The sequence below is a fragment of the Rana temporaria genome, chromosome 3, assembly GCF_905171775.1.
Source record: "Rana temporaria chromosome 3, aRanTem1.1, whole genome shotgun sequence".
Classification (NCBI taxonomy): Eukaryota; Metazoa; Chordata; class Amphibia; order Anura; family Ranidae; genus Rana; species Rana temporaria.
In genome coordinates, this window is record NC_053491.1 from 441,905,035 (window position 1) to 441,922,871 (window position 17,837).

The 17,837-nt window shown below is 44.1% G+C and overlaps 1 protein-coding gene across 4 annotated transcripts in view; it reads left to right on the forward strand.

The window, feature by feature from the left end:
- The window catches only part of LOC120933320 (very low-density lipoprotein receptor-like), a 38,831-nt gene extending 21,442 nt beyond the window's left edge, over positions 1-17,389 (forward strand). For 3 of the 4 annotated variants that reach the window (XM_040346469.1, XM_040346466.1, XM_040346465.1), the window contains 2 exons: positions 1,723-1,845; positions 17,100-17,389. In XM_040346469.1, coding sequence (XP_040202403.1) covers positions 1,723-1,845; positions 17,100-17,164 — 188 coding nt within the window. In that variant the 3' untranslated portion in view covers positions 17,165-17,389. The remainder of the gene's footprint in view (positions 1-1,722; positions 1,846-17,099) is intronic. The other variant, XM_040346468.1, reaches the window with a different exon arrangement.
- The last annotated feature ends 448 nt before the right edge of the window (positions 17,390-17,837 follow it).

The following is a 17,837-nucleotide window of genomic DNA, read 5'->3' on the forward strand; positions in this document are numbered from 1 at the left end:
TGCTGCTGGTGAATGAAGTGATTGAAAAAATGACAGAAAAATGTGTAGTGCAAAAGTTATGTGTATGTGTGTGTGTAGGGTGTATAGGTACAGAGTGCATGTTAATGCACTGTGTATGGGTTTGGAAATACTAGTGTGTGCAATGATGTGCAAAGAAAAAAAAAAAAAAAGATAAAAAAATTAAAATAAAAAAAGCGGCAATATGTGTAGTGAAAATTGAAAAAAGAAGAAAAATCTAGCGAATCAGGTGACATGAGCAGAAAGTAAAAAATTTAGGAAGTAAAAGAAAGTATGTGTGAATGGTGAAGGTCAGTGTGATAGTATGTCCCAGTGCTGGTAGTTGTAAATAAGTGTAGATGTATGCATTTTAAGGCAGTAATTATATTGCAAAATAACTACAAAGTGTTTGTAGTTATGGAAAGCCACTTCCGTCACTTCCGTTACAAATTCTGACGGGTCGCCTAATCTGATGAAACACCGGTAATTGGTTACTGGGTTATGGTGATTGGTCATAGTGATCACATAATAACAATCACTGTGATCATCACTGTACAAGTAATAGTGTAAAAAAAAAACTAATACCCCCCCTTTTTCCCCCGCCACAGTGTTACAAAGTTACTATGGTGACACTGAGCTAATCTGGTGGTAACATACTGTCACCACCACACCAATCATATGATTACACTATTATTTAATTTCTTAATTTTCCCCAAAATTTTGACAACAAAATTACAACTTCCAAAAAACTTGCCATGCCTCTTACTAAAAGACTGTATACTTTCCAAAAAGGGGTCATTTTGTGGGTATTTGTACTGTCCTGGCCTCAAGAAATTAGGCTGCGAGTACATCAGGATTGATCAAAAACCCAAATACCACCAAAAGAAAGCTCTATTTGTGTGAAAAAAATAATAATATACATTTAAAGGGGTTGTAAAGGTGAAAGTTCTTTCACCTTAATGCATTCTATGCATTAAGGTGAAAAAAACATCTGCGGATCAGCAGCCCCCCGTTTACTTACCTGACCCCTCGAAAGTCCTGCGCCGTGAACGCGTTTGCTTCTCGGCCAGGCTTCTCGGCGAATTCATTGGTTAATTGAAAGCAGCGCAGCCATTGGCTCGTGCTGCTGTCAATCACATCCAATGATGCGGCGCGCCGGGGGGCAGGGCCGAGTGATACAGTGAGCAGCTATGGCCGCCGGCTGTATCACAGAAGTGTGCCCCCAAGAACTCATCACCATGCTCGCTCGCATGAAGGTGATAAGTTCTTGCAAGGGAGAGCTGAGACAGCCGCCGAGGGACCCCAGAAGACCAGGTTCGGGGCCACTCTGTGCAAAACGAGCTGCACAGTGGAGGTAAATATAACATGTTTGTTATTTAAAAAATAAAAATGTACCTTTTATATACCCTTTAATTTGGGTACAATGTTGCATGACCGCGCAATTGCCAATTAAAGTAGAGCAGTGCTGAATGCCAAAAGAATGCTCTGGTTATGGAAGGGATCAAGTAGTTAAAAAAGAAGCTACAGAACCCAAAGCAAATCCACATAAACACAGGGAAAAAAAATACAAACTCCATACAAACAGGATTCTTGTGGCATCTGAGCCCAACATGCCTGCACTGAGGGACAGCAATTACAAGCACTGCACTTCCATGCTTTTTATTAGGAAATTTAATTGAGAATAATCATTGGTCACCTTCTTATATACTGTTGGTCTCTTCTCAGAATCCAGAGCTTGCAAGTCTACCGAGTTCAGCTGTGGTGGGAGAACAAATCTATGTATTCCCCTGACATGGAAGTGTGATCATAACAAAGACTGTGAGGACGGATCAGATGAGAAGGACTGCGGTATGTATCTCTTGTGATGAAGAGGTGTGAATAACGTCTGCTAGGCCATAATACAGGAATAGAACCACAACATCTCCGGACAGCACGTACTGTGCCTGGAGCATGTATAGGGCAGAACATTCATTTTGCTTGTAGGCCTTAGGAACCATAACCAGACTGAAAATTCACTCAAACAGATTACACTTCCTGGCTATTTCTGAATTACTAAATGTCCAGTCCATTCCATAGACAGAGCCCTGGGCTGTGTTTCTATATGTTGTAATTTTGATTTTAACAGATTGTAAATTCGGATCTTCTCTTATTTGTGGCTCATATGAGGTGGTTTAAAAATGTTCAATTCATGTATCTCCCCGTTATGGAAAAAGGATGATTGGGGAGATTGTGAGCATGGTTCAGATGAGAATGGCTATGATGTTGGTGTTTGTAAAGTGGTCAAGACGGAAATTTCTTAAAGCAGAGGTCCACCTAAACAAAAAATACTTATAAGCACACAAAAAAATCCACTGGCGCTAGACAAGGATAATAGAATTCCTAATGTAAAAGTCGTTACTGATATGTAGAGTGTGGAGAAGATAGTCCAGGGCTGCGAGAATCGTGGTACCCGGAAGTACCAAGGAAACAGAAAACACACCAAAAAGCCGCGCTCCTGGTTATCTACAGTTCATGGTAAACCCCAAATTTTTTTGGAAGAAGACAAAAGTTTCAGATAAAATGTATTAGGAAAAAAATCCATTAATTAAAGATGAACTCCAAATATGTAGTAAAAAGTCCGTATGGAGATGGCAAAGCTATGTAAGCTGTATAAACAAATGTCAAATCCGCAGACAGCTACCATAAAGTACACAGGGTTAAAACCTCACAAGTTCAGTGAACAAATCCTCAAATGGAAATGACAATAATAGTACCTTCAGGACAGGTGGTAGGATGGCGGTGGTGAGGAGATGGCCGTATGAACCTCAAAAAGGAGCCTGTCACCGGGCCATCCACGTACCTGGAGTGTCACCGTAGCGGAGGAAAGACAGGATCATCCGACGAATCCACCGATCAGGGACAAGGCACAATTAGGTCTAGAAGGACAGCCGCTCGTTCCGTCCGTTCGTGATGACGTCACACGTCTGGGACGCCGCTCTTCGATCGAAGTGGTGACGCAGGGATGTAATTGCTGCCCTCTAGTGGAAGAACCGTAGATTACACGCTCACATGTCCACTTTTATCCGCCCCCTCTCCCTTCCTTTATCACCCCTCCCTTCTAGACTATTTAAACCTTGCATAAGCCTCATACACTTGATTTTGATAAAGCGCTTTGAAGCGCGAAGCGCGTCGTCAAGGCTATCACTTTACTCCCCTATTTTATGGAATTTTAATCCATTCATCAATCTTCCAAGATTTACTTCATTTTATTACTGATTTTCCGCTGGCAGCTTCCACTATATTACATGTGAGCGTGTAATCTACGGTTCTTCCACTAGAGGACAGCAATTACATCCCTGCGTCACCACTTCGATCGAAGAGCGGCGTCCCAGACGTGTGACGTCATCACGAACGGACGGGACGAGCGGCTGTCCTTCTAGACCTAATTGTGCCTTGTCCCCGATCGGTGGATTCGTCGGATGATCCTGTCTTTCCTCCACTACGGTGACACTCCAGGTACGTGGATGGCCCGGTGACAGGCTCCTTTTTGAGGTTCATACGGCCATCTCCTCACCACCGCCATCCTACCACCTGTCCTGAAGGTACTATTATTGTCATTTCCATTTGAGGATTTGTTCACTGAACTTGTGAGGTTTTAACCCTGTGTACTTTATGGTAGCTGTCTGCGGATTTGACATTTGTTTATACAGCTTACATAGCTTTGCCATCTCCATACGGACTTTTTACTACATATTTGGAGTTCATCTTTAATTAATGGATTTTTTTCCTAATACATTTTATCTGAAACTTTTGTCTTCTTCCAAAAAAAAATTTGGTTTATTATGAACTGTAGATAACCAGGAGCGCGGCTTTTTGGTGTGTAAACAAAAAATACTAATAACCAGCAGCTACAAATACTTCAGCCGCTGATTTTTAATAAATGGACACTTACCTGTCCAGGGTGCCCGCGATGTCAGCAGCCGAAGAAGAGCAATTGCCATCCTCGGTGAGGGAACCAGGAAGTGAAGCATTGCGACTTTACTGCCATGTTCCCTACTGCGCATGCGCGAGTCGTGACGTGCATTTTCACTGGTCCCCGCTGTGTTCGGGGAACTATGTGTTGCCCAGAACCCGGGGGGGGGGGGCTTTGTGCAAATTCCTGTATTATACAGGTATCTGCACCCCCCCTCCCCCCTGAAAGGTGCCAATTGTGGCACTGGAGGGGGGAAGGAATCCGATGAGCGTAAGTTCCACTTTAGGGTGGAACTCCGCTTTAATAGGATTTTTACTTGAGGTGACATAGGCTTTGTTGAGTGCCCCCAATAGAAAGCCTCAAGCAGGGGGCACTCAAGCAGGCTCTCTCTCAAGCGCCATGCTCCTGTGAATGGACATTACCCATTCACACATAGAGTGTAGCTCAGCCCTGCCCCAACACCCCCCCCCCCTCGTACTCTCCTCTTTGGCTCACTGGCTGTAATTGAGAGCAGCAGGAGCCAGTGGTTCCTGCTGCTGTGAGAGCCAATAGGAAGATAGAGACCCGAGAGAGACACTATTCTCATGCACATAGCTGGATCGAGATGGGGTTCAAGAAAGTATAAGGGTGGGTGGAGCTGCACACAGAAGGTTTTTAATGCATAGAATGCATTACGGTAAAAAACTTTCGCCTTTATGTAGCATCCTTGTCCTAAATAGGGTTGCTAGTAAATTTAGTTGTGCTAGGTGGTATTCAGCCTGGCTAATTTGTAGACTTTGATCAAATGGGTTTCTCCTAAGCTTGGGTTTGACTGTGATTTCTCCCTTTTGTCAATAGGTGGCACTGTTGCCTTTGGCATTAGTATGATAAATTACAGTGAATTCAGGTTATGAGTGAGTATACTTCTCTCAGTCAATTAATTAGCAAGAGTTTCTGAGGATGTGAGTAAAGGTATTTATTCGGAGGAGGTCAGATAATCTGGGTTCTTTCCACCCGGACTGTGGGTCTGGGTAGGCGTGTGAATAGCAGCAGCAGAGGTGTAGGCCTGGGGCCTTGCCACATATGCCAGGGGCTCTGTCGGAGAGAGCCTGGTCGTTGCTGGGGGGCATGGGAGAGGAAGTTGCCTGAGCGTCAACCACTCTTGTTCCTGGAGACAAGTGTCAATGGATGGAGTTTTGAAGGAGTACCAAAGGAGATGCTTTATCGGCCAGGGACTGTGAAGTGGCTGGGAAAGCTTCAGGAGAAAACTCATCCAGAGAATCCAGCGGGTAGCTGTAAGATGAGCTTGTTGCTATAGGAGACAGCAGTTGCCACGAAATACAGATTGCTGAATTCAGCTTAAAGGCCCTTTTTCTGTATAACTGTCTGCCTAGTTCTTTTTTTGTCTAAGGAGTCTGCCTATTTGCTATTGCATTTGCCTACTCCCCTCTCCCACAGTTCCTGTTAAGAGAAATAAAAATCTCTTAAGTTCATTTCTAAAAGTGACTGGCGCCCATCTATTCGCTTGCACAACACCCGCCATGCCTAGGAGCCTGCACCCTGAGGAGGAACATGAGCCCTTCTGGCCTCTGGGTCACCAACAGGCCCTTGGAGGTTGAGGAGGGCGCTACATTTGGAAATACACATAGCATAGGAGGAGAAAGAAGGCAATGATGCAGCACCACCTCTTAGGCCCCGTACACACGAGAGGATCGATCCGCTGAAATTGATCCGCGGATCGGTTTCAGCGGATAGATCCGCTGGTGTGTACTAGGCATTACATTTAGGACAGAGATCCGCCACCTAGTACGCAGTGATACAGGAATGTGCCACTGACTAGCTGTACCTGACAGCTATTTAAACCTGCTGCCCCGCAATGACGTCACCGCGCTTTGCTGTGCACATGACGCGCCTGCGATGTGTCCAGCGTCACCCCTGCAGACCTCGCGCGCATGTGCGATCGCAGCAGGCTGGACCTGACCGCGCACGCGCAACCAAGCCTCTGTTCGCAAATGAGACCTGCGCATGCGCAGACCACCAGAAAGCGGCGAGGCTGGAACGCAAATGCGTTCCAGCGGCCATGGCTAGAGACAAACGACACACAAAAACAGCTGCCATGAAAGTAAGTAAAATGTTCATTACCACCGAGGGGTCCCCACGATCCTGCCTGGAACTGGGAGCAACCACTGCTCACGCTGCACGGTCTGGGCAAATAAAGATGAGGCTGCCTGCTAATAGCCAGGACGTATGGCCAAGTTGCTGCTTACCTGCCAGTGGCAGGCTAGTAAGCTCTTTAAAGGCACCACAGATACTGCCGATGTCCATCCCGCTAATCGCTGAGACTTGTTGGACTCCAGAAAAAGGAATGCTTATTATGGCCCCCAAAACTATAGTAAAGCATGGGCTGTACTTATGTTATAGTAGAAGTGAAGGCAAAGCTTTATTTTTTTTAATTTTGGATAGAGTAAAGGAGGGTTATTACTCGCCAGTTTATTTTGCCATCGGGGAGATTTTCCTTAATTTCCTGCCCCATAGCCCAACAGGAAGTGAAACAAAATCCCTGAAAATGAAGGGAATTACCCTCTTCAAATATATATAATTGCAAAAGGTATATTACTACGCCAAAAAACACAATTGTATCTGTACTTAATAACTGCCTTGATAATTAATCAGGATTTTTTATGTATTACCTACATATGTCACATGTAGAATGATTGTACTGAACAAGGAAAAATGTTTGTGCATTGTGCATTGGAAAATTGTACAAAAAAAAAGAAAATGAAGGGAATTCCTTGGGGACCCCCTGGTGACCAGAACTAGTGTCCCCGTTGGAAGATTTTTCCCTCTATTACTTTTCTGGGGACAACCCAAATTTGGGATTTTCTTTTGCCCTGTACACACGAGCGGAATTTCCATCGGAAAAAAGTTGGATGTTTTTTCGGACGGAATTCCGCTCAAGCTTGACTTGCATACACACGGTCACACAAAAGTTCTCTGAACTTTTGAGCGTCAAGAACGCAGTGACGTACAACACTACGACGAGACGAGAAAAAGACGTTCAATGCTTCCGAGCATGCGTCAAATTGTTTCCGATAATGTGTGTTTTTTTTTCCCATTGGAATTCCATACAGACGAACTGATTTTCCAATAGGAAATTTTTCCGTCTGAAAAATTGAGACCCTGCTCTCAAACTTTTGCTGGCAGAAATTCTGACAGCGAAAGTCTGATGGAGCATATACACGGTCGGAGTTTCCGATGAAAAGCTCACATCAGACTTTTACTGGCGGAAATTCCGCTCGTGTGTACGGGGCATTACACTTTCAATGATCATGGTATTCAAGACAAGTAGTGAGTGAGGTGAATTACCTTAAAACAACAGGTGTTTTAATCCATCTCCCCTCCATCTAAATAGTGTTAATTCTGGCAGAAAATTTCGACTCAGTTTTAGTCTTATGCCACGTACACACAATCATTTTTCGGGTTGTAAAAAATTAAGTTTTTTTTAGGCTTTTTCAACTTCATCATTAAAACGTCCTTGCCTACACACGATCGTTAAAAAAAAATGCTCTAGCAAAGCGCGGTGACGTACAACACGTACGACGGCACTATAAAGGGGAAGTTCCATTAGGACGGCGCCACCCTTTGGGCTGCTTTAGATGATTTCGTGTTAGTAAAAGACGATTCACTCTTTTCTGTCTGTAGGTTCACACTGCTGCGAATTCAAAATCGCGGTAAAATGCGCGATTTTACCACGATTTTGCCGCGATTTTGCCGCGATTTTGCCGCGATTTTGGCTGCAATTTAATGTAAATAGCGGCCCGAAATCGCAAAAAGTAGTACAGGAACTACTTTTTGAAATCGCAGATGCGGCGTCGCACTGATTAGGACAGTGCCATTGCCGACAATTGCCGCCGATTTGAGATGCGATTTGACATGTCAAATTGCATCTCAAATCGTTCCAAATCGTACCCAGTGTGAACCAGGGCTTACAGTGTGATGAATTTGCCTTCCTCCATTATGAACGGTAGTTTTACCAGAACGAGCGCTCCCGTCTCATAACTTGCTTCTGAGCATGCGCAGGTTTTTAACGTCGTTAAAGCACACATTAGATCATTTTTTACAACCCGAAAAAAAACAACGTTAAAAAAGTTGTGAAAAAATATAGCATGTTCGAAAAAAAATGTGGCTGTTTTTCAAAACCCGAAACATGCTCTGAAGCACAAACACGATAGTTTTTAATGACATTAAAAAAAACATAATTTTTTTGAACCCGAAAAACTTTTGCGTGTACGCGGCATAAGTCTTAGGCCCAGTAAACACGAGAGGATATCCGCCGGACCGTTTCCAGCGGATAAATCCTCTGGCGGATTTGGATCTGATGGCTGTACACACTATCAGATCGAAATCCGCGCGGAAAACATCCGCGGTGACGTGTCGCGCCGTCGCCGCGACGATGACGTGGCGACTTGCGCGACGCTGGAAGGTAAATACTTCCACGCATGCGTCGAATCATTACGACGCATGCGAGGGAGGGGAGCGGACGGACTGATCCGGTGAGTCTGTACAGACGACCGGATCAGTCCGCTGGACTGGATTCCAGCGGATAGATTTCTTAGCATGCTAAGAAATTTTTATCCGCTGGGAATCCGTCGGCTGGATTTTTATCCGCCGGGAAATGTCCGCTCGGACGTAAACACGACCGGATCTATCTGCTGAAACTGATCCGCGGATCAATCCCAGCGGATAGATCCGGTCGTCTGTACGAGGCCTTAGGACTAAAATGGCATTTTTGTTTTAGTCCTATTTTAGTCTTCTGCAATTGTTTGTTTTAGTCGTATTTAGTCGACTAAATCTCCAGGACATTTTAGTCGACTAAAACTCATTTTAGTCATCTAAAATTGAATGGGTGTAATTAAATTGTAATGCATTATTTAAAGCGGGAGTTCACCCGAAAAAATGTTTTTAACATTAGAATAATGCTCATTTTGTCAAGGGGAATCGGGTAGTTTTTTTAAAAACGAAGCAGTACTTAGAGATCGATCTTCTCCGCCGCTTCCGGGTATGGTCTCCGGGACTGGGCGTTCCTATTTGATTGACAGTCTTCCGACAGGCTTCCGACGGTCGCATACATCGCGTCACGAGTAGCCGAAAGAAGCCGAACGTCGGTGCGGCTCTATACGGCGCCTGCGCACCGACGTTCGGCTACTTTCGGAAAATCGCGACGCGATAGATGCGACCGTCGGAAGCCTGTCGGAAGACTGTCAATCAAATAGGAACGCCCAGTCCCGCAGCCCATACCCGGAAGTGGTGGAGAAGATCGCTCTCTAAAACGGTAAGTACTGCTTCGTTTTTAAAAAAACTACCCGATTCCCCTAGACAAAATGAGCAGGAATCTAAGGTTAAAAATTAACTTTTTGGGTGAACCTCCACTTTAAGTATTTCTCTACAATTTCCTCTCATTATATACTGCTGGAGTGAAAATTCTAATGTTATTATTTATGGTATTGAGGAATAAACATGCACTACAGACCAGTGTTAATTTTGACGGCAAATTTCAATTTAGTTTAAGTCTTAAAAATTTTATTTTTCGTTTTTAGTCGACTAAAATGTTTTAGTCTTCGAAATTACACTGCATCTAAAACAAAAACAAAAAAACTTTTTGCCTTTAGTTATACTTTAAAGTGGTAGTAAACCCTGTTATACCACTTGTACCTACAGGTAAGCCTATAATAAGACTTACCTGTCGGTACTGTAAATATCTCCTAAACTTGCATGGTTGAGGAGATATTTAACATATACGCTTGCACCGACGTCATTGGCTCATGCGCACTGAGGAAACGGCTCGATCGTGCTGATTCTAATGGGCCTGTGCTGTGGGAGTGACGTCATCGCGGCTCCGGCCAATCGCAGCCCGCGAACCCGGAAATAACTCCGGGAGACATGTTACCGATCAAAGCGGAGTGCTGGGACCACTGCAACAGCTTCGATCTAAGGTATGTTTTTTTTATAATGAGCTGGTGTGAGGTGCATACTAGTTTATTATGCCTTTTGTCTTGTGGGTTTTTTTTTTTTTTCATATATGGGTTTACAAACACTTTAACCACTTGCCAACTTTTACGTCGGCAGAATGGCACAGACAGGCAAATGGGCGTACAGGTACATCCCTTTAAATTTGCCGCCATGTGGGTGTGCCCACGCCCCTGCCGCGAGCTCCTTGTCCACGGGACCGGCAAAACGGGGGGGATACCTGTGTAAACAAGGCATCTCCCTGTTCTGCCTAGTGACAGGACACTGATCGTCTGCTCCCTCTCATTGGGAGCAGTGATCAGTGTCTTGTCACAATAAGCCCCCCACACACAGTTAGAATCACTCCCTAAGACACACTTAATCCCTTCCTAGCCCCCTAGTGGTTAACCCCTTCACTGCCAGTCACATTTATACAGTAACAGTGCATTTTTATAGCCCTGATCGCTGTATAAATATAAATGGTCCCAAAATAACGTCAAAGGTGTCCGATGTGTCTGCAATAATATCGCAATTACTAGTAAAAAAACATATTAGTAAAACTATCCCCTATTTGGTAGACCCTTTAACATTTGCGCAAACCAATCAATAAATGGTTATTGCGATTTTTTTTACCAAAAATTTGTAGAAGAATATGCGTAAACTGAGGAAAAAAATTGTTTTTTTATATCTTTTTTGGGGATATTTATTCTAGCAAAAAGTAAAAAATATAGCTTTTTTGTTTTTAATTGTCGCTCTATTTTTGTTTATAGCGCAAAAAATAAAAACGGCAGAGGTGATAAAATACCACCAACCAAAAGAAAGCTCTATTTGTGGGAAAAAAAGGACGTCAATTTTTTTTAGGAGCCACGTCGCACGACCGCGAAATTGTCAGTTAACCACTTTAAGACCGAGATTTTTTTTCAGACTCAGTGTTTACAAGGTAAAAACAATTTTTTTTGCTAGAAAATTACCTGGAGCCCCCAAACATTATACATTTTTTTTCTAACACCCTAGAGAATAAAATGGCGGTCATTGAAATTCTTTATGTCACACCGTATTTGCGCAGCGGTCTTACATGCGCACTTTGTTTGGAAAAAAATCACTTTTTTGGATTAAAAAATAAGACAACAGTAAAATTAGCCCAATTTTTTTTATATTGTGAAAGATAATATTACGCCGAGTAAATTGATACCCAACATGTCACGCTTCAAAATTGCACCCGCTCGTGGAATGGCGTCAAACTTTTACCCTTAAAAATCTCCATAAGCGATGTTTAAAAGATTCTACAGGTTGCATGTTTTGAGTTACAGAGGAGGTCTAGGACTAGAATTATTGCTCTCGTTCTAACGATCGTGGCAATATCCCACATGTGTGGTTTGAACACCGTTTTCATATGCGGGCGCTACTCACGTATGCATTAATTTCTACGCATGAGCTCGTCTTACTTATACTTTAAAACTGTTTAAAAAAAAAAAGTGTAAACATCCCTTGTAATAGAAAAAAGTATGACAGGTCCGCCTTAACCACATCCATACCAGCCCATTGTAAAATGACGTCCACAACGGACCTCTAACGATCCGGGTGGACGTCATATAACCTCCTGGGCTTTGTGGGGGGATATCTGAATGATGCCTGCAGCTAGAGGCATCATTCAGATATCCTTCTCTTGTGCCGGCGATTCTGCACAACGTAAGAACAATCATAGTGGCGGTTCCGCCGCTAGATCGTTCTTACAGGCGGCGGGAGGGGACATCCCCCCCCTCCCGCCGCCATCCATTGCTTCTCCGGGCTCTCCCGTGCCATCGGGGGCCCGGAGAACGAATCGTCCGGCGCTGGCAGGAAGCATAGAGATGACTGGTGACCAGTCATCTCTATGACCGTCGGAGGACCCGGGCGCGATGTGATGACATCACGCCCGGGTCCCCGTAAGTAAACAAAGGCGCAATTGCGGCTGCTAAGCAACAGTAAGCATGAGATCGGTGAATTTTTTTTCACCGATTTCATGCTTTCCAGCCTGGAGGAGAGATGTGCGGTCTTATTGACCCCGCATCTCTCCATAAAGAGTACCTGTCACACACATTCCTATTACAAGGGATGTTTACATTCCTTGTAATAGGAATAAAAGTGATAATAAAAAAAAAAAAAAAAAAAAAGTGTAAAAAAAAAAAAAAAAAAGTAAAAAACGCCCCTGTCCCCAGAAGCTCGCGCGCAGAAGCGAACGCACACGCAAGTCCCGCTGACATATGTAAACGCCATTTAAACCACATATGTGAGGTATCGCCGCGTGCGTTAGAGTGCCAGCAACAATTCTAGCACTAGATCTCCTCTGTAAATCTAAACTGGTAACCTGTAAAAAAATTCAAAGCGTTGCCTATGGAGATTTTTAAGTACCGAAGTTTGGCGCCATTCCATGAGTGTGCGCAATTTTAAAGCGTGATATGTTAGGTATCTATTTACTCGGTGTAACATCATCTTTCATATTTTACAAAAAAATTGGGCTAACTTTACTGTTTTGTTATTTTTTTAATTCATGAAACAATTTTTTTCCAAAAAAAAGGCGTTTGAAAAATTATTGTGCAAATACCGTGCAAGATAAAACGTTTCAATTACCGTCGTTTTATTCCCTAGGGTGTCTGCTAAAAAAACATATATAATGTTTGGGGGTTCCTGCGTAATTTTCTAGCAAAAAAATTATGATTTGTACATGTAGGAGAGAAGTGCCAGAATAGGCCTGGTATGGATGTGTGTATGAAAGCCCTGTATGGAAGCGGTTAAATATGAGATCTGGGGTCAAAAAGACCTCAGATCTCATATTTGGACTTAAATGCAATAATAATAAAAAAAAATGACAACAAAAAAAATGTCCCTTCGAGACGTATGGGCGGAAGTGACCTTTTGACGTCGCTTCCGCCCTGCAGTGATATGCAGCCATCTTCCCCTCACTCATCTCCACATACAGCAAGGGACAGGACCGGATCGCCCCTGCCGCTACCCACGGCTCTGGTAAGCGGCGGAGGGCACCGGAGAGCGGTGGGAGGGGGGGCCCTCTCCCACCGCCGATATCTTGTGGTGAATCTGCCGCAGAGATCACTTTTATCTTGTATAGGATACCGGGGTTATAGTAGCTAGCTGCTACCATAACAACGGTATTTCTCTTCAAAGTCATCACGTAAAACTGCGGCTGGCGGTCCGCAGGGTTGGACTGGACTTAATCCAGACTGGCCCACTTTGACAGGTATCTCCCATGGCGGCCGGACAACTCCCGCACCCCCCCCCCCCTCTGGCCACCCAAGCCCCCTCTTCCCCTTTACTAGCCACTAGCTGTTTTACTTTATATGAGTATAACGGCTGGTACTGGTACTCTTATAGGCAGTACCAGTGGGGAAGCTAGACATTATTTCACCCGGGGCAAAGAATCAGTTTGGTGCCCCCCTTGTGGGACAAGATTAGGCAGAAGTGAGAAACTCCCAGGCCATAGCTGTTGAGTCAGCAGTCTGTCCCCTCCCCCATGCTTCTCTGTTGTCCCCCCTGCTCCTCTGGTCCTCCCCCTGCTTCTTTGTTCCCCCCAGGTGAGCGCTGCGGGGAGGGAGAGGAGGTGAGCGCTGCGGGAAGGGAGAGACAGAGGAGCGGAGGGGGGGCGGCGGTCCGCTGTCACTGAAGCCGGCCCACTGAGCCATCGGCCCACCGGGAAACTCCCTGTAGTCCCAATGGCCAGTCCATCCCTGGCGGTCCGTAAGTGGTTAAAGAGACGCAGTGCCGAATCGCAAAAAGTGGCCTAGCCAAATCCTCCGGGGCTGAAGTGGTAAAGATCTGTTATTTCTAGGTTTCTTCTGGGCTAAAAAGGTTGGGGAATGGCGGACTAGATGGGGGTTCGTTGTATAGTTCTCCCATAGACCTCTCTCTATACAAGTCCACGTTTGCTGAAAATGTGACTGTTACAAATCTATTTCTATGAAGGTCAGCTGCTTCCTCTATCACATAACACAGGGATTCAGACACTGCTGTCTTTGTTCTAATGACTCCCCGACAGTCTTGTGAGCTGCAAATTTTCCTCAACATGAATGGACACTAATAAGATACGGGTGGTTTTACATATATATCGAAATCCAAGAACAAAAATTTAATATATTGCAGCCTACAAGTCCTTAGATGCATTTTTTTTTCTTTTTTTTAAGGCTATCTATGTTTGCTGCTAATACAAATATATATATATATATATATATATATATATATATATATATATATATATATATATATATATATATATATTGATCCTGCCAGAAATCCAGTGTTCTTGAAACTTCCTCTCTACTGATCTGATGTCTCCAACCATAGGTGTGTGCAGCCAAAGCTCAAGCATACACTACCAATCACTCATGGTGTTCATTCAGAAAGGGAAAGGGGCCAGTAAATTACATTTTTACAGGCCCCTTCCGACATTTATCCTAAAGCATCTCACAGTAACAGCTAGCGGGAGAGGAGGGAAGCTGACAGTGCTGTGGGGGGAGGAGAGGGAGGCAGATCAGTAGGTGGAATCTGTTCTGCAAAGGGTGATTAGGGTGTGCCTGGGCACATCTGGCACACCCTGTGCACACGCCTATGTCTCCAACAATGTGAACAGCTTTTACCAGTTCTCTTCTGCAGGAGACAGAAGACCTTCTCCCTGCGCTATGAAGATATGTTAAAGGGGTTGTAAAGGTAAATGTTTTTTCACCTTAATGACCCCTTGAAAGTCCCCCGCGCGTCCACGTGATCCTCTTCGGTTCCCAGCCTGGCCGTTGATTGGCTAGGCTGGACGGATTGATAGCAGCGCAGCCATTGGCTGGCGCTGCTGTTAATCACAGCGGATGACGCGGCGCGCCGGGGGGGCGGGGCCGAGTGATACAGTCAGCGGCTATGCCCCCAAAAATAAATAAACAAAAAAATGGCTTCATCAGTTTAGGCCAATATGTATTCTTCTTCTACATATTTTTGGTAGAAAAAAAACATATATTGATTGGTTTGCGCAAAAGTTATAGCGTCTACAAAATAGGGGATACATTTATGGCATTTTTTTTTACTAGTAATTGTGGCGATCTGCGATTTTTAGCAGGACTGTGACATTGCGGTGGACATATCGGACACTTTTGACACATTTTTGGGACCACTGACATTTATACAGCGAACAGTGCTATAAAAATGCACTGATTACTGTATAAATGTCACTGGCAGGGAAGAGGTTAACAGTAGGGGGTGATCAAGGGGTTAGATGTTCCCTAGGGAGGTGTTTCTAACTGTGGTGGGGGATGGGACTGACTTGGGGAGGAGACCGATCGGTGTTCCTATATACCAAGAACACACGCTCTGTCTTTACTCCCCTGTAGAGACAGGGGGCGATTAGGGGTTAAATGTGTTCCCTGGGAGGTATTTCTAACTGTGCGGGAAGTGGACTGACTGGGAGTACAGAGAGATCGCTGTTCCTGATCACTAGGAACAGCAGATCTGTCTCTCCTCCCCTGTCAGAACGGGGATCTGTCTGTTTTGCATTGACAGATCACCGTTCTGGCTCTCTTTCCCGCAATTCCGGCTGGCCGCCGGACATCGCGACTGCTGGCCACACGTATCGGGTCACGCCCTCTATCGGTCTTAAAGCGGCTGATGTACACCTACGGCGGTTCGCCCAGGAGAGCCAACCTGCCGCAGTATAAAGACGGCGGCTGGTCCTTAAGAGGTTAAAGTGGTAATAAACCCAAAATAAAAATGTAAAACAATGCAGCTTACCAGATGTGATGACTGTATTTGTTTTTTCTTTTTTTGGGGGCTTTTTCCCCTCCCGTGTTAGAATGCACCCACTCTGGATGAAGGAGCACAGGGGGCACCTTTGGAAAGCAGCATTGTCAGTCTCGGAGGAGAGGGAAGTGTTGGATGTATTAGCAGATTTAGATACACTAACAAATTTAAGCCAAACTTCAGCTAACACTTTATAATCAGTTACAGCAGTTTTTTCTTTTCTTTTCTTTTGGGATAAAAGTTTTACACGAATAACTAAAAGCTGATCATTGTAAGTACCCCTGTCAATTGTATCATCTCTGTTAAGTGTTACATCTGCTGGAGAGCTTGTTCTTTTAAAAAAAAAAACAGACTTACTGGCCGGATCACCAGGTGACAATGGAAGAAAGAAAGCCTATAAAAGAAAATGAATGCACCCGTCACATCTAGACTTGTGCAATTTGTTTTCTTCCAAATTCCTTTTTCGTCAAAATTCTGGATATTCTTTCATTCGGAAGCATCCGAACGAATCAAAAACTATGGGCCAGATTCACAGAAAAAGTACGCCAGAGTATCTGCTGATACTCCGGCGTACTTTCAAATTTGCCGCGTCGTATCTTTATTTGTAATTCACAAACAAAGATACGACGGCAGAGTTTGCGTCGTTTTCCGCGTCGGGTATGCAAATTAGCTGTTTATGGCGATCAACGAAGGTACGCGCGTTCGTCGCATTCTCCTAGGTCGTCGCTAGTCGGTTTTTCCCGTCGTAAAGTTGCACTTTCTATTTAGGTGGTGTAATATTAGACAGCCCATGTTAAAGTATGGCCGTTGTTCCCGCGTTAAATTAAATTTTTTTTTTTTTTGCGTAAGACGTCCGGGAATACGAAAGGACGTAACGCACGGCGCCGTTCAAAAAACACGTCGGGGCGCCGTAATTTCGCGCAAAGCACGGCGGGAAATTTCCTAACGGAGCATGCGCAGGACGTTCGGCGCGGGAACGCGCCTAATTTAAATGGTACACGCCCCATTTGAATTAAGCGGGCTTGCGCCGGACGGCTTTACGCTACGCCGCCGCAAGTTTACAGGCAAGTGCTTTGTGAATCAAGCACTTATGCCGAAAACTTGCGGCGGTGTAACGTAAACGGGATACGTTACGCCGCCGTAATTCTACATGAATCTGGCCCTATTTGACTAACTTTTTCGAAAACAAATTTTCTAAAAGAATGAAAATTCAAAAATCCGAAAATAAGAAAGAACTAAAATACGAAAGATTCAGATAATTTTGTTTTTTGTTGTTTCTATTATAATTATATTATTAACCATTGTTATCGTTTTTTATTATTATTATTTATTATTATTATTAATAAACTATTAAATTCTAGGTATTGAAATTTCCTTTCAAATTTTTGTCTGTTAGTGAACGTAACGAATATGAATGCATCCGAAGTTCGGAATTATCGAAATAATGAATCCCACATCTAAACAAATGGAACGTAACAAATTCGAATGCATCCGAACAGTTACAAGTGATTGAAATAACGAATGCTGATCGTAACGAATGATCCAATAAAGGATGAAAAACCCGAATGGAGCGAAAGGATATCATTTGGTGTCACTTTATCTATACATTTATCAAATTTCACTGAATCACTTACAATTCAAAGTTCTTTTTCTTACTGCATAGACTATAAAAAAAACTCCTATGACGCTGTATTGTATACGTATATTATTACAAGTGCTGCCATTGACTGCTGACAGCCTGCAGGTGGCAGCACAACCACACATCTTTGAGGACAACGTTCCTGCACTTACAATGTGACAGTGGACTAGAAAAATCCTATTACCGAGGCTTGATCCAGCCACTTTGTTTATAGTTGGTCTCAGGTCCTAAGATATCTATTAGCTTATCTCCAAACTTGGCTATTGTGAGAACAAAAAGCTGTACTTTTCTCCTTCAATCGCCATGGCAACTGTCACTGTAGCCTTTATAGGCAGACTTTCTGAACCAGGCCCCCTGGAACCCACTCCCCCCCCCCCCCCCCCAGGGTTCCTTCAGAGGTTTCTAGTGGTAGCTAATTCTGCCTCTCCAAAAAGTAACCACTGACACCAATGATCTTTTTAACGATCTGTTGGGGGGCATTCTTCCCACTGACCA